General features: G+C 36.6%; 1 protein-coding gene across 2 annotated transcripts in view; it reads left to right on the plus strand.

The window, feature by feature from the left end:
* The window catches only part of TTC17 (tetratricopeptide repeat domain 17), a 154,699-nt gene that overhangs the window by 66,090 nt on the left and 66,916 nt on the right, over nucleotides 1–21,693 (plus strand). For both annotated transcript variants that reach the window (XM_029207126.1, XM_029207127.1), the window contains exon 16: nucleotides 3,968–4,154. In XM_029207126.1, the coding sequence (XP_029062959.1) occupies nucleotides 3,968–4,154 (187 nt within the window). The remainder of the gene's footprint in view (nucleotides 1–3,967; nucleotides 4,155–21,693) is intronic.

Here is a 21,693-nt window from a genome sequence, read left to right on the forward strand (position 1 = left end):
CAGACTCCTTTATCCAACAGCTAACATTACACCTCCACTTGAATGTCTAAAACACGGTCTAAAACTACAGGCCAAAACTAAGCTCCTTAACATTGTTCTAATTTGTTCTCAGTCTTTCCCATTTCAGGAAACAGTGAAGCCAGTATCTCAGGACAAAAACTTAGAGCCATCCTTCGTACCTTTCTCCTTCTCTCAGGGCAGATTCAATCTATTAAGTAATCTTGCTGATTCTGTTTTTAAAATATACCCAGAATTTCACTATTTACCATCATCTCCACTGCTATCTTATCCACACCATCATTGTCTTTTATCTAGATTATTTCAGTAGCCTCCTAACTAGCTTCTTGGCTTTCTGCCTTTGTCACCCTACACTCTGTTCACAGTACAGCAGTCAATGAAATTCTTATTAAAAGTCAGATGTTGTCAGGGACTTCCCTGTTGGTCCAGTGGTTAAGACTCCACACTTCCACTGCAGGGGCACGGGTTCAATCCCTGGTTAGGGAACTAAGATCCCACGTGCTGCGCAGCGCAGCCAAAAAAAAAAAGAAAGAAAGAAATTGCGTTATGAATAAATACAATGCCAGTAGTGCTCAACATATGCTAAACTTATATGCTGTTCCTTAGCTTTAGGAAGCTGTAGAGTATTGCTTAAAGGGAGCCGCTTCCCCTCTCCTTTCACCTAAATTCTCTCCATCCCATAGCCAGAGTTGAAAAATTACCTTCTACATTGAAAAAATACAAGAAACAAAGTTAGTAATTTTTTTTTAAATGTCAGGTGTTATTTGTTCAAATCTCTGCGGTGACTCTCCATGTAACTCACAGTAAGAAACAAGAATTTATAATGATGTAGAAGGTCCTACATGACCTTGTTACTTTTCTGACCTTATCTCCATGAGATCGTTCCTTTGGTCATTCTATTCTAGCCTCACTTGCCGCCTTGCAGTTCCTTGAACATGCTAGCTGTGCTCCCTCCTCAGGACCTTTGCATTTTCTATTCTCTCTGCTTGGAATGCTTCATCCCACTAAGATTCTTCATAGCTTGCTCCTCATCTCCTTAAAATCTTTTACAAATACTAACTTCTCAGGGAGTCTTTCCCTTACTACTCTGTAATGGCACTCTCTTCCCTATGCTTAGTACTATTTATGTCTCTTCCCTGCTGTCCTTCATCACATTTTACTCACAATTGTGTGACACAAGACTATAAGATCCACTAAGGCAAAGATTTATCTTTCTTATTTTCTGCTGTATCCCCAGTGTCAAAATCAGTATTTGAAACATGGTAAACACTCAGTAATTATTTTCAGAATGAATTCACGAAAATTATTCTTTTTTTCCAAAATGCTAACCAGTTCGTCTCAATACAAGATATTTGCACAACTATCATTGTAGTCATAGGGATAATCATGATACTTCGTTTCCTTCATTCTAGTTGTAAGGATAATTATGATACTTCATTTCCTTATGGAAAATATAAAGACATTTTTGAAATCTATGTATGGAATTTAATTGTATATCTTAGTGTGAACCACTAAGTAATACTTTAAATGTAACCTGAGCACTACCTAGATTAGGCCTCTTTAATCTGGAATATTTTGTACACCTTGGTTTGGTTATAGTGAGATATTTCTGATGACCTAACAGCCTGAATCAAAAGCAAGTAGCTGATAAATTATAGGGGATAATTGCTTTTCACGGGGATATACTGTGCAATTTGAGAATAAAACATTCTTAGATCTTTTAAAATATTTTTAATGATAAAGTAAATAGATGGTTTGTAGAATAAATGGTTTGTATGCAGCAAATACTAAGCATAGGTATATTTCTGCTAAAATGACCTAAACTGAATACTTTGGGCTGTGTATAAAAACAAAGTCTCAACAAACAATTGGAAAATAGAATTTTAAGACTATTTACAATAGCATCCAAAAAATCAGACATCTAGAAGTAAATCTAAAGGAAGATGCACAAGATTTCTATCGTGATTACAAAACATTGCTAAGAGAAAGAAAACCTAAATAAATGGTGATATACATCATGTTCATGGATTGAAAGATTCAATATTGTTAAGATGTAAGTTCTCTTCAGATTGATTTATAGATTCAATTCGATCCCAAACTCCCAGCAATTGCATGTATATGTGTGTGTAAATTGATAAGGAGAGTCAAAAATCTACATAAAAATGGATCTAGAATAGCTCAAAAATTGGGGTGTGAGGGGAAGAAAAAAACAGAGTTGGAAGGTTTATATTACCAGATTTCAAGACTTAACTGTAATTAAATCAGTATGGTACTGGCACAAAGATACTTAAATATATCAATGGAACACAATAGAGAAATTAAAAATAGGCCCCTGCATATATGGTCACCTGATTTTATGACAAAGGCACACTAGTTCAGTGTGTGTGGGAGCTTTTGGTTTTTCAGTAGGTAGTAATGGAGTACTTGGATATCCCCTATGGAAAAAGAAATGAACCCTGACTCCTACTCCATATCATACACAAGATTAATTTGAGGTGGATCATGTACCAAAATGTGAAAGATAAAACAATAAAGCTTCTTGATGAAAACATAGGAGGAAGTCTTTGTTACCTTATAGCTGGCAAAGATTTCAAAAAGCACTAACTATAAAAGAAAAAAATATATAACTGAGCTTCATTAAAATTAAGAATTTCTGTTTATCAGAAGATACCATTAAGAGAATAAAAAGGCAGACAACAGACTTGGAGAAGATATTTGCAATAAATATTTCCAGCAAAGGTCTCATGTCTAGTATATATATAATTTATTATATAATATATAATTATATAATTATATATATATAATATATATAATATAATATATATAATTATATAATATAATTATATAATATATAATCATATATATATAATATATATGATTTGATCCTTCAAATCAATAAGAAAAAGGCAACCCAATTTTTTTTTAATGGGGAAAACAACAGCACTTCAGCAATAAGGGTACCCAAAGGGCCAGTAAGCACATGAAAAAATATTCAACATTATTACTAATCAAGGAAATGCACATTAAAATCACAGTGAGATGCCACTTAAGCATCTCACTAAAACAGCTAAATTTAAAAAACTGACAATAACAAGTCAGTGAATTCTCACAGTTGTTGGTAGGAGTGCAAGTCTGTATGTTCAATGGGAAATGGTTTCGTTGTATCTCATAAAACTAAATGTATGCCTACCTTAAGAACCACTACTAAGTGTATACCCAAGGAAAATGAGTGCATATGTCTATCAAAAGACATTTACATGACTGTTCATAGTAGCTTTATTTATAGTAACCCAAAACTGCAAACAATCCAAAAACTCCCTATCAGTAGGAGAATGGATGAATAAATTGTGGTGTATTCACATGATGAAACATTACACATCAATTTTTTTTAAGAAGAATGAACAAATAGTACACAGAAAACATCTGGTTTCTTGAATATTAGATGTTGTGTTGAGTGAAAGCAGGTACGAAAGGGTACATATTATACACGTAAGAGAACATACTGTTTGATTCCATTTATATGGAGTTCAAGAACAGGCAAGGCAGAGCTGATCTATGGTGATAGTCACAACATCACATCAAGTGGTTACCTCTGGGGTTGGGGTTGGGTTGCCCAGGGGAACCTCTTGGGGCACCAGAAATGTTCCAAATGTTTTGTATCTTTAGATGAGTGGTGGTTACAGGGGTATATACATACATAAAAACTCATTGAGCTGTACGCTTAAGACTAGTGCATGTTACATACTTTATGTATTTTTTATCTTAGTAAAAAGGTAAAAAATAAATTTATATTAAACAGTTTAGCTGATGTAAATAAAATGGACAGTTGGGGTAACTTTTATGAGGTAACCTAAAAAAAGCCAAAAGACATATACTGTAAAGGTTTTGTAACTCTCAGAAAATATTAATTCATTAACATTTTCTGATTTTTTTTTTTCTTTCTTTTCAGCCCCTGACCTTTTTGAGCCTGGGAAATGCTTACCTTGCTCTGAAGAATATCAGTGGGGCACTTGAGGCCTTTAGACAGGCTTTGAAATTAACTACCAAATGCCCAGAGTGTGAAAACAGCCTGAAGTTGATTCGCTGTATGCAGTTTTATCCTTTTCTGTACAACATCACCTCTTCTGTTTGCAGTGGTAAGCAGCTGTTAAATGCTGGCAAAATAATGAGTTCAATCAGGATTCCTGTTTTGATCAACAGAACACAGAAAATGATTTTATTTTTCGAAGGTTTTTACATAACCAGTGTAATTCTAGATACATAGGAAAGAAATTAATTAATAACTTGCTGTGTACATGCCTTGGAGCATTAGGCTTAATTCTCTCCCAGAGCCCTAGTTTGAGAAAGGCTGATCAAAGTATATTCGACTGGGATTGATAAGCTGTGAGATTTTTTTCTCTCCCCCAAATCTCTGATGTTCTACAACAACTGATATTTATGGTAAAAGATATTTTTTTCTGCCACAAATTCAAACGGTGTAATGAGATTTGAAGCAGTGTTTCTATCCTCATTCACCGAAGTACAGCCCCTTGTCTTTGAGTGGAGGTGGTGTGGACCTTCACCGCACCTTTCAGGCAGTCGTCTGACGTGAAGCGGCTATCTACTTTGCATTCTTCCGCTTCCTCCCACAGGCACCATGCATGTGTACATATGTGTATACATACACACGTGTGCAGCAGTGTGTCCACCTGGGTCAGAGCTACTTGAGTTAATGTCTCAACTATTGTAAATTTCTAAGAGTTCCATGATATTTTTTCTTCAATATTTTTTTATTGACGTATAGTTGATTTATAGTGTTGTATTAATTTCTGCTGTACAGCAAAGTGATTCAGTTGTACATATTTATACATTCTTTTTCTTAGAATTTTTATTTTTTTATACAGCAGGTTCTTGTTAGTCATCAATTTTGTACACATCAGTGTATACATGTCAATCCCAATCACCCAATTCATCACATCCTCACCCCCACCCCACCCCCCGTCACTTTCCCTCCTTGGTGTCCATACGTTTGTTCTCTACATCTGTGGCTCAATTTCTGCCCTGCAAACTGGTTCATCTATACCATTTTTCTAGATGCCACATATATGAGTTAATATACGATATTTGTTTTTCTCTTTCTGACTTACTTCACTCTGTATGACAGTCTCTAGATCCATCCATGTCTCTACAAATGACCCAATTTCGTTCCTTTTTATGGCTGAGTAATATTCCATTTTATATATGTTCCACATCTTCTTTATCCATTCGTCTGTTGGTGGGCATTTAGGTTGCTTCCATGACCTGGCTATTGTAAATAGTGCTGCAGTGAGCATTGGGGTGCATGTGTCTTTTTGAATTATGGTTTTCTCTGGGTATATGTCCAGTAGTGGGATTGCTGGGTCATATGGTAATTTTATTTTTAGCTTTTAAAGGAACACATTGTATGAGCACATTGAATATAAGGAATACATTCTTTTTTTATATTTTTTTATTTATAGTTTATCATAGGATATTGAATATAGTAGTTCCACGATATTTATTATTTAACCTTCACTGGAAGAAAAAAAATGAGTTTAACTTGAATTATAAGTGGTTCAGTTTATATACATGTGAATCCTCAGTACCTTGCTTTTGTAGAGCACACAGTAGATGCTGTGTTTAATGTTCAAATTAGATTATAATATTCAACCAGAGGACTAGCTCAGCTCCTTCACTTCAGGTATTTAGAAGAAGAAAAAAAGTGATACACACTTCATTAAGTGACTTGTCTAAAAGACATCAGTAATTACTACATTTGGCACCCAAACTGATTCACTATACCAGACTGCCTTAGGATTTTAATGGAAGGTAGGAAGTCATTTTAAATATCTGAGCCCTTTTTTTAGTGAAGAAACGAAAAATCTCTCAGACTCTATAGCTCAGTTGTAGATCATTGTTGAGCAGCATCTAAACTAGAATTCGTACATGAATGCTGAAGGCCTAACAGTGTTTTTTTAGCAAGGCAGTATAGTGGGGTGGCTAGTTCTAGAGTCATACAGATTCATGTTTGAGCCCTGGCTTTGCCATTACTGTCTTTCTGTTCCCATTAAAGTAATTTGTGTCCTAATCTATAAAATGAAAGACAGTAAAATTTCATATACTTTTTGGGAGGATTAAATGAGATTATTGTCACAGAGTAGGTGTTATGTAAAAGTAAGCCATTAGAAATTCATAATGAATACAGAATATGACTCTAAAGGTTAAGGATCTTTATCTTCTTACATAATACTAGAAAATATGTTGTGGTCTTTAAAGTTTTGTAGGTTATATCTAAGGACAGCCTTATAAACAGGATTTCATTTTTTTTCAATGAGCTGTTTATATTAATAGAATTTCTTATTTTCTTTACTGACTATCATCTCCCTCACTTCTCTTCTTTTCTGTTATTGGGAAGAAGGGTTTTGTATGTATATAGTGATCCTTTTCTAAAAGCCTTTTCTCTTGTATTTGTTTTACATGCTTTTGCTTAGTATTTTAGTTTCTTGAAATTTATTGTTATTTTATGTCACTGATGTTGAGAGAGGAAATTCAGTTGTCTTAAGCTCTTTTTCCCCTGGAACATAATCTCAACTAGCCCAGGGAACTATTAACTTGAAACAAATCTTTCTCAAAATTGTAGTATCTGATAGTCCAGGTTATTCCAAGAATATTTTTTAATTGCTATTTTTTTTTTCTGCTCACTTCTTTTTTTTTTTTTAATAATTTAAAATTTTTGGCCACATTGGGTCTTCATTGCTGCGCACAGGCTTTCTCTAGTTGCAGCGAGTGGGGGCTACCCTTCGTTGCAGAGTGTGGGCTTCTCGTTACGGTGGCTTCTCTTGTTGCACAGCACGGGCTCTAGGCACGCGGGCTTCAGTAGTTGTGGCTCGCATGCTTAGTTGCTCTGTGGCATGTGGGATCTTCCCGGACCAGGGCTAGAACCCGTGTCCCCTGCATTGGCAGGCAGACTCTTAACCACTGCGCCACCAGGGAAGTCCCCAAGAATATTATTGAATCTGATACAATAACTATAAAAGAAAATAATTTGACTTGGGAAGAGGGAATGCCATTTTTGGTTCTTTCAGAGAGCTCATTTTTAAAATTTTTTTTTTAATGAAAAAACATTAGCCCTTTTTACATTGTAATTAATTAGTTTAGAAAAGAATCCAACGTCAGTAAATTTAAGAATATTGAAATCTTATCAAGCATCTTTTCGGACCATAACGCTATGAGATTAGAAATGAATTACAGGGAAAAAAACGTAAAAAACACAAACACATGGACGCTAAACAATACATTACTAAATAACCAAGAGATCACTGAAGAAATCAAAGAGGAAATCAAAAAATACCTAGAGACAAATGACAATGAAAACATGACGATCCAAAACCTATGGGATGCAGCAAAAGCAGTCCTAAGAGGGAAGTTTATAGCAATACAAGCCTACCTCAAGAAACAAGAAAAATCTCAAGTAAACAATCAAACATTACACCTAAAGCAACTAGAGGAAGAAGAACAAACAAAACCCAGGGTTAGCAGAAGGAAAGAAATCATAAAGATCAGAGCAGAAATAAATGAAATAGAAACGAAGAAAACAATAACAAAGAACAATAAAACTAAAAGCTGGTTCTTTGAGAAGATAAACAAAATTGATAAACCATTCGCCAGACTCATCAAGAAAAAAAGGGAGAAGACTCAAATCAATAGAATTAGATATGAAAAAGGAGAAGTAACAGCTGACACTGCAGAAATACAAAGAGTCATGAGGGATTAATACAGGCAACTCTATGCCAATAAAATGGACAACCTGGAAGAAATGGACAAATTCTTAGAAAAGCACAACCTTCCAAGACTGAACCAGGAAGAAACAGAAAATATGAACAGACCAATCACAAGCATTGAAACTGAAACTGTGATTAAAAATCTTCCAACAAACAAAAGTCCAGGACCAGATGGCTTCACAGGTAAATTCTTTGAAACATTTAGAGAAGAGCTAACACCCATCCTTCTCAAACTCTTCCAAAAAATTGCAGAGGAAGGAACACTCCCAAGCTCATTCTATGAGGCCACCATCACCCTGATACCAAAACCAGACAAAGATACTACAAAAAAAGAAACTTACAGATCAATATCACTGATGAATATAGAGGCAAAAATCCTCAACAAAATACTAGCAAACAAAATCCAACAACACATTAAAAGGATCATACACCATGATCAAGTGGGGTTTATCCCAGGAATGCAAGGATTCTTCAATATATGCAAATCAATCAATGTGATACACCATATTAACAAATTGAAGAATAAAAACCATATGATCATTCAACAGATGCAGAAAAAGCTTTTGACAAAATTCAACACCCATTTATGATAAAAACTCTCCAGAAAGTGGGCATAGAGGGGACCTACCTCAAGATAATAAAGGCCATACACGACAAACCCACAGCAAACATCATTCTCAATGATGAAAACTGATAGCATTTCCTCTAAGATCAGGAGTGAGACAAGGATGTCCACTCTCCCCACTATTATTCAACATAGTTTTGAAAGTCCTAGCCACGGCAATCAGAGAAGAAAAAGAAATAAAAGGAATACAAATTGGAAAAGAAGAAGTAAAAGTGTCACTGTTTGCAGATGACATGATACTATACATAGAGAATCCTAAAAATGCCACCAGAAAACTACTAGAGCTAATCAATGAATTTGGTAAAGTGGCAGGATATAAAATTAATGCACAGAAATCTCTTGCATTCCTATACACTAATGATGAAAATCTGAAAAGAAATTATGGAAACACTCCCATTTACCATTGCAACAAAAAGAATAAAATACCTAGGAATAAACCTACCTAGGGAGACAAAAGACCTGTATGCAGAAAACTATAAGACACTGATGAAAGAAATTAAAGATGATACCAACAGATGGAGAGATATACCATGTTTTGGGATTGGAAGAATCAATATTGTGAAAATGACTATACTACCCAAAGCAATCTACAGATTCAGTGCAATCCCTATCAAATTACCCGTGGCATATTTTATGGAACTAGAACAAATCATCTTAAAATTTGTATGGAGACACAAAAGACCCCAAAAAGCCAAAGCAGTCTTGAGGGGAAAAAATGGAGCTGGAGAAATCAGACTCCCTGACTTCAGACTATACTACAAAGCTACAGTAATCAAGACAATATGGTGTTGGCACAAAAACAGAAACATAGATCAATGGAACAAGATAGAAAGCCCAGAGATAAACCCACGCACCTATGGTCAACTAATCTATGACAAAGGAAGCGAAGATATACAATGGAGAAAAGACAGTCTCTTCAGTAAGTGGTGCTGGGAAAACTGGACAGCTACATGTAAAGGAATGAAATTAGAATACTGAAATAACACCATACACAAAATAACACCATACACAAAAATAAACTCAAAATGGATTTGAGACCTAAATGTAAGACTGGACACTATAAAACTCTTAGAGGAAACATAGGAAGAACACTCTTGACATAAATCACAGCAAGATCTTTTTGATCCACCTCCTAGAGTAATGGAAATAAAAACAAAAATAAACAAATGGGACCTAATGAAACTTCAGAGCTTTTGCACAGCAAAGGAAACTTTAAACAAGATGAAAAGAGAACACTCAGAATAGGACAAAATATTTGCAAACAAATCAACAGATAAAGGATTAATCTCCAAAATACATAAACAGCTCATGCAGCTCAAAGAAACAAACAACCCAATCCAAAAATGGGCAGAAGTCCTAAGTAGACATTTCTCCAAAGAAGACAGATGGCCAAGAAGCACATGAAAAGCTCTTCAACATCACTAATTATTAGAGAAATGCAAATCACAACTGTAATGAGGTATCACCTCACACCAGTTAGAATGGGCATCATCAGAAAATCTACTTACAACAAATGCTGGAGAGGATGTGGAGAAAAGGGAACCCCCTTGCACTGTTGGTGGGAATGTAAATTGATACAGCCACTATGGAGAACAGTATGGAGGTTCCTTCAAAAACTAAAAATAGATTTACCATATGATCCAGCAATCCCACTACTGGGCATATACCCAGAGAAAACCATAATTCAAAAAGACACATGCACCCCAGTGTTCGTTGCAGCACTGTTTACAATAGCCAGGTCATGGAAGCAACCTAAATGCCCATCGACAGACAAATGGATAAAGAAATTGTGGTACATATATACAATGGAATATTATTACTCAGCCATAAAAAGGAATGGAAGTGGGTCATTTGCTGAGACGCGGATGGATCTAAAGACTCTCATACAGAGTTAAGTAAGTCAGAAAGAGAAAAACAAATATCGTATATTAACACATGTATGTGGAACCTAGAAAAATGGTACAGATGAGCCAGTTTGCAGGGCAGAAGTTGAGACATAGATGTAGAGAACAGACATATGGACACCAAGGGGGGAAAAGTGTGGTGGGGTGGTGATGGTGGTTTGCTGAATTGGGTGATTGGGATTGACATGTATACACTGATGTGTATAAAATTGATGACTAATAAGAACCTGCAGTATAAAAAAACAAACAAAAAACATTATCCCTTTTTACATTGTAATTAATTAGTTTAGAAAAGAATCCAACGTCTGCTAACTCCTAAATAAATAGTTACCCCTAATGGAAATATATGCATTTTCTAGGTTTAAAAACTCATTGATAATACTGAACTAATTTCAGTATTAAATTTTTCTTTAACAGTGTTTTTGCATTACTTGTTTCCACAATAATCCTATTTATTGACAGTTGTTTTGCTGAGTTCCAGCTTTGAAAAGCTGAAATTTGAAAGAAGCAGACACCTCTGTCAAAACCATGAACTTCCTACATTTTAAAACCTAACAGTTGCCTTTACTCCAGTTATCTCTGAGCTTTACTAAACGGTTGATGAAAAAGGAGACAAAACCTCTAAGTAATGATTAGCATTTCTGTACCTTCAGATGATTCTCTCTGCCCTTTACTTTTTCATTTTTGCAATATTGAAAGAAGCTTCATAAGTTATCTTGTTTGACATATCTTTCTAAAGTTTTTATTATGACTTTAGAAAGGTTTCAAGAAGCAAGGCTTGTGATTCTATTTCCAATAATCAAGGAATTCATATTTTTTTGTAATACTCATAGTTACAGTTTATTACAGGGAAAAGATACTAGTTAAAATCAGCCAAGGTAGAGTCCTTGAGGGGTACAAATACAGAACCTCCGGTTGTCCTCTTCCCATGGAGTCATGGACAACATTACCTCCTCCCAGCTATGATGTGTGACAGTACACGTGGAGTATTGCCAACCAAGGGAGCACACCCCAACCTTTGGTGTCCAGAGGGTCTTTTTTTTTTTTTTTTAATTTTTATTGGAGTATAATTGCTTTACAGTGTTGTGTTAGTTTCTGCTGTACAGCAAAGTGAATGAGCTATACATATACATATGTGCCCTCTTTTTTGGATTTCCTTCACATTTAGGTCACCACAGAGCATTGAGTTGAGTTCCCTATGCTATACAGTAGGTTCTCATTAGTTATCTATTTTATACACAGTATCAATAGTGTATATATGTCAGTCCCAATCTCCCAGTTCATCCCAGTGCCCCCTTTCCCCCTTGGTATCCATACATTTGTTCTCTATGTCTGTGTCTCTATTTCTGCTTTGTAAATAATATTGTCTATACCAATTTTTTCAGATTCTACCATATATACATTAATATGCGATATTTGTTTTTCTCTTTCTGACTTACTTCACTCTGTATGACAGTCTCTAGGTCCATCCACATCTCTACAAATGACCCAATTTTGTTCCTTTTTTATGGCTGAGTGATATTTTAAGGAATTAATATTGTAATTGGGTTTTTTTGGACAAGATTTAAGCTGCCCTTATACACCCTTTTTCCAACCTAAAAAATTCTCTTATGAAAGCCTGTTTGAAAAGCTACCAATTTAAAAGCTTTTCAGGTAAGCTTTTCAAGATCAAAAATAGTTAAATACTCTTGGAAAACATTTTAAAAACAACTTTTCTGACCACTATTGTTAATCTTCCCTAAATTATTTTCTTTAAAGATCCACATTAGACACTGTTTTTATAGCAACTGTAATATAGTGTAATGTCTTGGGTAGTATGAACTGAATGGTAAAATTATCAGTAGTCTTTTAACATCAGTAAGTATTGCTTTTCATATATAATCTTGGAAATTTTTCACACAGATTTTTAGTTTATGTTTCTTGGAGTATATGCACAGGTAATGTATTTAGCTTTGAATACTGATTCATTCAGCTTAGAAGTACATAATCATTATGCTCACAAACTTTTCTTACTTGAAAGACTTTATAGCTAAAAATGTGTCAATTAGTGCGGAATCATTTATCTGACAGTTTTCCCAAACTTTGATTAATCTAGATAATCCTCTTATTTACTGCCATTTATTAGTTGCATTTGTTCTTACAGAAACTGCTTATCATCATCTCTCTCTCTCCTTTGAATAGTACTTAATAAATTCTTTTCTTTTATAGGTATTTTTATATCAGCATTACAGTTTCAAGGATGCTGGGAAGGAAAACATAATAGATTTTTTAATTGCCAGCTCTCAAGTTGACTGTGAAAGAGAAGCTAGTGCTTCAAGTTTTGATTAAACATTTTATTTTGGCAGTTTTTAAATACATACTTTTTGTCCACATTTATTGACTTGTTATTTTACAATTCAACTTAAATAGAACTGAATTGGCCACTTGAACAAACTCATTTTTCAATAACAACATACTTGGCCTTTTTTAAAGTAAAATGGAACCTGTTAAATAAACTTACAATGCTTTTGAGTATAAGTAAGGTCTCTTGAGTGCTCAACACTAAAAAAGGACTTTTTTAAAATTGAAAATAACAAGGTGTCACAGAAAATGGAATTTCATGAAGCAATAATGATTATATTCTCTAATGATGAAAAATGGAAAATAATTTATAATAAGCAAAATGTGGATATTAAATCTGTAATATTCATGATAGTGGATTTTCCAAGTGTTTATTACTTAAGAGTATTTTCTACATACTTTCATTCTTCAGTTTCACTGATTTGAAAATTAAAAAGTTACATCTAAAAATGATGCTTTCTACTACTTAAGCAATATACATTGTTCCATTATTATGTCTCTGATATGCATAATTTTACTTTTAGTATTCTTCACTCAGTATTACTTTTCTTACATTAGAAAACATAAGACCAACGGAAGGTTATATTCGTTAGACTTCATTACATGCGTATAGGTATGCTGCTAACAATGGCATTGTTATTAACTGAGTATAATTAAGCATCAGCCCCACAATCGCTGAACATTGGTCTTTTCTTCATCCGCTGAGACACCTACCCACTTAAAATTATTGGCCCAGATCTTTAGAAATTATGAATAAATGTTATACAGAACTCAGACTTTAATGACTAGGTATGGTTAGAATTTTATATACATTTCTCTATAAAGTGTATTTCAAAGCTTTCACCACCATAGAAAAAAATAGAATTTCCAAATCACATACATGAGCTTTAATATCTGTTCCAATGTGCAGAAGAATTATTCTGTGTTGTCTTTTTTTTGTTTGTTTTTTGTTTTTTTTTGTTGTTGTTGTTTTTTGTGGTACGCGGGCCTCTCGCTGCTGTGGCCTCTCCCGTTGCGGAGCACAAGCTCCGGACGCGCAGGCCCAGCGGCCATGTCTCACGGGCCCAGCTGCTCCGTGGCATGTGGGATCCTCCCGGACCGGGGCATGAACCCGTGTCCCCTGCATCGGCAGGCGGACTCCCAACCACTGCACCACCAGGGAAGCCCCTGTGTTGTCTTTATAATGTTTCTGTATTTATAGCATCTACGTACTATTTACCTAAATCTTATCTCGTTTTATAACTTGTTTCTTGCCTGTGGTTTTAGTCTGTGTTCTTCCACCCAAATTTCTGTAGATTTATAACTTGTAGCTTAAAGCAATTTTACATGGAGTTCAGATTTTGAAGGAAAAGAAATCCTGCATTTTGCTGCCCTCCTGTGGAATATCCAACACATTCTACGTGCAGTTAAGGACCTGCTTTAATCACATTCTTGATGAGAATTAGTGAAGATATCTGCTTTACAAAAAAAGAGGGCTTCCCTGGTGGCGCAGTGGTTGAGAGTCCGCCTGCCAATGCAGGGGACGCGGGTTCGTGCCCCGGTCTGGGAGGATCCCACATGCCGCGGAGCGGCTGGGCCCATGAGCCATGGCCACTGAGCCTGTGCATCCGGAGCCTGTGCTCCGCAGCGGGAGAGGCCACAATAGTGAGAGGCCCACGTACCGCAAAAACAAAAAGAAAGAAAGAAAATACAGTCTGAAAGACACAGTTTTTATAGCATTTTTAATATGCTACTAGTTAGCTTACCTCCATTTATTTTTGTTGGAAGAATGAAAACTGGTTAACTTTTTACAGGCTCAGAATCCTGTAGGTGCAGGTGCATCTTGCAACAAAGCTAGATGTACCTCTCTATATGTAATATGTATAAATTTTTATACTTCTTAAAGGGCTTTAATTATTTGGTTAACAAACAATCCTTTGATAAGCATCTATATGACGGTGAGAGAAGGGATAAGAAAAGTGCCTTTTTTATGAATCTAGAAGCAAAAGTTATGATTTACTCAAGTCACAGAGTCAGTCATTGGTAGCACAGAGACTGAAATCTGAGTCCTCTGTCTTCTAAGGCCAGTGTGGCTCTCATGCGTAATTCTTTTATTCTCAAGCCATAAACTATTCCACTGCCAAGACTGAAAGAATTCATATTTGTAGATTCTTGAGCCATTTTATGAAAGTAGTATAATCACTGCACTTCGTATATCATCCCTCAAAAGAGATACATACATCCCTATATAAAACATGGCTCTGAACTATATTATGGGGGACAGTCATAATAAACCCTAAAAGCACACCTAAAATGGTCCCTTTCAGTTTAGCGTGTCACTTTGATCTCTTCTGTATTTTGCATCATTAGATTGCTGTAAATCATTGGATTTTACACAGAAGATCTGGTAGCCATACTTGTAATATTCGCTCAGTAGGTAATATTTGTCTTTTGGGATTCCCAGCATTTTGGTTTCATGAGCAAAATGGTTACCTTTTGTTTTCATAAGAAGTTAAGACATTTAGGCAGGTTTTGTTAACCAGTGGTTTTACACTTCAGCCTCCGAAAGACATTTAATATGTATATAAATACTTCTTGGTTTTTAACATGAATTTTTTGTCCAGCATGCAAAAAAAAATTGTTTTCTTTTGAGGAATGAGCCTGTTGGGCCCTGCTTAAGATCTTTCTACAGTTGTCCTCCAGTCATTATAGATTGTTAACCTGGCCAAATAATATTTAAGAAAAATGAAATTTGAGAGTGGATATAACCTTCAAAAGCAATAGAGTATTTTCTTTCAAGCAAAGGGACCTGAGTATGGCTTATTTATTCATTCATTTATTCAACTAATGTCTACTATTCTAGGAACTAGAAACCAAACAAGCAAGCAAAAAACAAAAAACTCCAAGTCTTACGGAGCTCCATTCTAGTAAAGAGAAACAGAGTAGATGATAAACATACGAAAGAGGTTATTTAGTATGTTAGCAAATAAGTGCTCTGGGGAAAAATAAATAGAGCAGGAGGGTTGGTGTGATATTTAAATTAGATTGTTAAGGGAGGCCCCATTGAGAAAGTGACACTTGAGCAAAGCTTTGAAGGAGGTAAAGGGTTGGACCATGCAGACATACAGCATAAGAGCATTTCAGGCAGAGAAAATAGTTGTTGCAAAAGCTTATGCAAGGAGAGCTTTTCTGTGGTTTGGTGGTGTTGGAGGAAATGAAAGCAGAGACGAACAGGAGGAGGGTAGAACCGCATCTTTACTGCCTTGCAGACCATTCTAATAATTTGGGCTTTTATTCTAAGAGAAAGATGTATGATTTGGAAGGTTTTGAGCATTAGAGGAAAATGATCTGATTTACATTTTAACAGGATTCTTCTGGCTGCTCCGTTGAAGATAGATTGTAGTCAGGTAATGGCACAAGCAGGAAGACCAGTTAGGATGCTGTTGCAAAAATGTAGGTGGGGCTTCCCTGGTGGCACAGTGGTTGAGAGTCCGCCTGCCGAAGCAGGGGACATGGGTTCGTGCCCCGGTCCGGGAAGATCCCACGTGCCGCGGAGTGGCTGGGCCCGTGAGCCATGGCTGCTGAGCCTGCGCATCTGGAGCCTGTGCTCCGCAACGGGAGAGGCCACAACAGTGAGAGGCCCGCATAACACACACACACACACACACACACACAAAATGTAGGTGACGGATGATGTTGCCTTGGACCAGTGGGGTGAGAGGGGAGAAGGGGAGAAGTGATCATCATATTTGGGGTATATTTTTGAAGGTGGAACCAATAAGACACTACCAGAGGAAGTATGGGAAATGAAAGAAGCAGGGGTAAGGGTGACTCCTAAATATGGGACCTAATCAACTAGGTGCTATTTAATGAGATTTTTAATAACCTGTGGTGCTATTTAATGAGATAAAGTCTGAGGAAGGAACAGATTTAGGAAGAAAAACAAGTTTGGTTTTAAACAAGTTTCAGTTGCCTTCTAAATGTTTAAGTGATGGTATTGGGTAGGCAGTTGGGTATATATGAATGTCATTATGGTCAAGGAAGAGCCCCAGGCTAGAGATGAAAATTTGTGAACCATGGACATATGAATGTCTTTTAAAATCACAAAATTGGATGAACTTACCTCAGTGATTAGTATAAAAAGAAAAGAGGTCAGCGATTAATTACTAGGGCATTCCAGCCAACATTTAGTGATTGGGAAGAGGAAGAACATTACAGGAGTAGCCAGTAAGACAGTAGGGAAACCAGGCAAGTGTTCTGTTCCAGAAGCCAAGCGAAGAAAGTGTTCCAAGGAGTGGTCAGTTATATCGTTATTCTTACGCTACGTGGATATATCCTAAGAGCTTGAGTTGGATGAGGACAGAGAATAAAGCATCGGATTTCTGAACATGGAGGTTGTTGGCAGTCTTCTAAAAGTTTGTATTAAATGGCTTGTGAAGTAGGTGAAGTGGAGATGGCCAGCAGCTCTTTCAAGGAGTTTTGCTGTAGTGAGGAGCAGAAAAATGGGATTGTAGTTGTGGGGGAATGTGGGATTGAAGATATTTGGTTTTGGCTTTATTGTTCTAAAAATAAGAGGTATTGCAGTGTGTTTCTGTAGGAAATATCCAGTAAAGAGGAAGAAATTGAAGATGCAGAAAAAATTGTAGAAGCAAAACTCTTGAATAAACAGAAGGGGATGGGCTCCGAGGCACAAGTGTAGTGTAGAGGTTGTCCTTGAATAGGAGAAGGTACAATTTATAGGTATAGATGTAGGTATGTTGGTGCGACTTTTGATTACTTCTCAGTGAAGTAAGAGGCCAGTTGTCAGATGAGTGTGAAGAGGGGCAGAGGAGGTTAGAAATACAATGAGAGAGAAAGGGCTGAAAACAATGGACTCAGAAGGTGAATTGACTAGAGAAGTTTCTAATTTTGGTAACTGGATCATGTCAATGTCATTAATTTAGAGAAGGAATATGGAAAAGAAATTATCTATGCCTTCATGTGTGGCTGGAAAATAAGTTCAGTGATAGACATGTTCATACAGAGATGCCACTGGTTCCCTCAGATTGTTCAGGGTGAGAAGAAAAGTCCTAGAATGGAATCTTAGAAAATACTAGCATTTAAGGAGCAGAGGCAGTGAAAGTGAGTAAAGAGAGGTATTGGGAGAACCAAGAGGGAGCTGGGTCTTGAAGGTCAGAAGAACAGAGAGTTTGAGAAGGAAAAAGAAATCAACAGTAGCGTGTCCTATATTGGTTCCTAAAGTAGGGTACAGACATCACCAGAGGCACACAAGCTTTTAGGTGGTACTTAGAGTAACATTTTTTGATTTTAGTATTTGTGGCTTATTCTGATGGGCATTAGAAGAAATAAATAACCAGCACATCAAACCTGTAATTCATGAAAAGTGGTACTGATTTTCCCTTTTAACATAAATTAATGTAAGATTAAACAGTGACTCCATTTAAAGAAGAACATTGCATAAATAATGGTACTGGTACCTATGGGAAAATCACGACAGTAGTGGACGAATGAATAGTGTGGGAAGCTCTGGGTTTAACAGTTTAGAAAATCATTTGGTGACCTCATTTTATCAAAAGTATTTTCTGTAAGATGGGGAAATATCTATACTAAAACAAGAATAAATTTTAGGAAAATAGAAATATTAAAGTGAGCTCTCTATGTATAGTTGAATTACTTTTAGAGTTACTGGCATAGATTCTAAACTATAACTTTTGTTTCATCCTGTCACTGTGTAACTAAAATAACTTTAAAGCAAATAGTTAATGATACCAGGAATCATTCTTTAGATAATATGTAATAGGACACAAATAAGGAAGACTTTAAAAAAATTCACTTATTAGAAACATGAAAAAGTAATTTGTGTTTGGAATAAAATAGTAGAAAAATTTGGCAGCTGAGTGAAGAAGTAAGGCATTTATTAGGCCCAGCATGTAATACACACAGAGCAAGTGGTTTTATTCTGTCTCTGGGACTCTTGGAACTGAGTCACTGCAGCTTGGTTGTGATGCTCCAAGAGGACTGTGTCCAAGGGCAGCAACTAAGCAGTCACTCTAGATATTTGAGTAGCACTTCTTGAAGTCAGCTAGGAGGTTAGCACTGCAGCTTGTTACTCAGTTATGGAATTCTTTTGTTCATTACCTTAAAAAGAAGAAGTTGCAAATTTATAATCTGAGTTACAGAGCTTAACACTTGAGGTGTGTGAATGGTCTTTGCCAGTGTTAGGGTTACTATCTTGAGTCTCCAGTAGGAAGTGAGTTATACTTTTGAGTTTGTAAATTAAGATCATGGTTCTGCTTCCTTTATGCTCTGTATGTAGTGCGGGGACACCAACTGGAAGGCATCGTTAATCATATTTTGTGAACACTTACCTACAGATAGGGTTGGAAAGTTATACTGAGACATCTTTCTTTGTGTATAGGCGCCATTCTGCGTCAGGAACTTACTGTGGTTTCCTGCATTCACATCACTGAGGTCCCAGTGATTGTACACACCAGCAAGAAAAATGAAGGATGAGCAAGATGGGGTCTGTTTTATCTAGCCCCCACTAATTATTGAGCAAGATATTTTTAATATGGTTTGTCACTGCAGTAGTACATGTCTCCTGATAGGAACTGAAGGGGGCTAACTTCTAGTTATAAATACTTTGTGTGTAGTAAGTTAGGCAAGTTCATTGGATGCTATCTTTTTACATCTTCAGTTTCCATTCATTGTTGCAGATGTTTTTGGAGATATTTCAGTTTGTGATGTTAAGCTTTGCTATCTCATATAGCAAGCATTTGCATGACTCCTCCCCATTCAAAAAGATTATTCTAATTGGCAGAACTCTCTCTTCCTCCCTCCCTCCCTCCCTCCTTCTCTCTCTCCCTCTCTCTCTCTCTCTCTCTCTCTCTCTCTCTCTCTCACACACACACACACACACAAATCCATGCTACATTAGAGTGGGCTCTTTTTTAAGTGACCTATGCCTCAGAAAATTCTTTACGTGCACTGCAAACCAACTAGTTGAAATGAATTCCCAGTTTTGGAGTTCTTGTTTGAAACAGTGAGTACCGGCAGTTCCCTGGCAGTCCAGTGGTTAGGACGCGGTGCTTTCACTGCCGTGGGCCCAGCTTCAGTCCCTGGTCAGGGATCTAAAATCCCACAAGCTGCAAGGTGCGGCCAAAATAAACAGAAAACAAACCAAAAAAATAGGGGCTTCCCTGGTGGTGCAGTGGTTAAGAATCCGCCTGCCAATGCAGGGGACACGGGTTCGATCCCAGGTCCAGGACGATCCCACATGCCCCAGAGCAAATAAGCCTATGCACCACAACTACTGAGCCTGCGCTCTAGAGCCAGTGATCCACAACTACTGAGCCCGTGTGCCACAACTACTGAAGCCCACACCCTTAGAGCCCATGCTCTGCAACAAGAGAAGCCACCGCGATGAGAAGCCCACGCACCTCAACGAAAGAGTAGCCCCTGCTCGCCGCAACTAAAAGCCCGCACGCAGCAATGAAGACCCAACTTAGCCAAAAATAAATAAGTAAAATAAATAAATTTATTAAAGAAAAACAAAAAACAGTGAGCACCAAGTACTTCAACCCCTTTAAAAATTTAATCATTGAATGATTTTTTTTTTAACTCAGTTCCATGGGCTGATGGAAATAAAGCAGTTGAGCCTGATAATCAGTAGAAAAGAGCATTGGTGAGATTTAAAATACATATGACTGAGGATACCTGGCATGTATCTATGTGTCCATGTATATGCTGGTTTTGGGTTTTCCCCCCCCTTTTTTCTTTCAGTGTTGGTTGTTACAATAGTCGGATTTATTTCATACTAAACTATTGTGATCTTTGACCAAGAAAATCTCAGTAGTCTGTTACTTTTTCTTAACCACCAAAGTTTATTTAGTTAGGATCTTGAAAATACAGGAGAAATTTAAATCATATTTCATAGCTGTTGAAAAGAACACAGCTTCGGATTTCTCTTCTCATTTAGTTTATTTTTATTGATATAACAACAAATCTAAATTTGCCATTCAAAATTTGCCACTCTGAAAGCAGTTTAAACTGCTTTAGCTGTCAGGCATTACTTCATAACCCAGTCAAATCACAAATATCTAAAATGATAATTATTTAAAAAAATAATAAAACAAGCAAATTTCAGGAGAAGGAACTAGAGGTCAGTAGCAGCTGAAAGGGTATGTGGTGTTGATCAAGTCTTCTGAGCCCTGGTATACCTGTAGTAATATGGCCAATTTCCCTTGATGATGTGAAATACAGCTAGAGGAAAACCTAACATGAACAAAACAACTCACCACCTCCCTCACCGTACACTGCCTAAGTACCATAAATGTTAAAAACAGGGAGAGAGCAAGAAACCGTGTTATTTATTACGTGCAAAGTGGCCACTGAGGTGAATGCCTCCAGGCAACTTTGGTGATATAAAGCAAAAGGAAACAGTATGATACTATCATTTGTTTTTCTATGCTTTTCACTTGATTTAGTGCACTGATAATATGTACTTAGATTTAGGTAGATATACTCAAATCAAAGTTCCTGTCTTAATCCCAAACCCCTAAAGTGGGTCTGATATCAGGCAGCTAGGGAACTTTCTTACTGAAAGCCACAAGGCCTTGCTCAAAACGTTCTGTGGTAGAGGGACTTCAGTGGCCTTTTTTGTTAACCTTTGTTTAAATATCATACTTATTACCCAAACCAGTGTAAAGGACAATGCCTAACCCTCTTTGTCCTCATATCTAAGTCCTATGAGATATTACTGGGCTCAAGTCCTTAACAATCATGGAATAACTAGGCTCTTGTGCTCTCATTTAAAGATACTGTTCTTATAATCCACTTAGTCTGAGGAGTGAAAAAGACCAAGTAGCCTTTGACGTTTTATTAGCCTTGGCCTTGCATTAGGAAATTGCATTTTGGAAAAAGCGCAAGCCTAATGGCAGTAAATGCTTCTGATGGAAGGTCCCTTCCCCATTATGCATATCTCTGGGCCTCCATTTATAGCCTGAGGAGGGGGAGCAGAGTTAAATCTATTGATTTTTCTACCAGATTT

This window comes from Monodon monoceros, unplaced genomic scaffold (assembly GCF_005190385.1).
Source record: "Monodon monoceros isolate NGI ecotype Baffin Bay Population unplaced genomic scaffold, NGI_Narwhal_1 Super_Scaffold_7, whole genome shotgun sequence".
NCBI classification, from domain to species: domain Eukaryota; kingdom Metazoa; phylum Chordata; class Mammalia; order Artiodactyla; family Monodontidae; genus Monodon; species Monodon monoceros.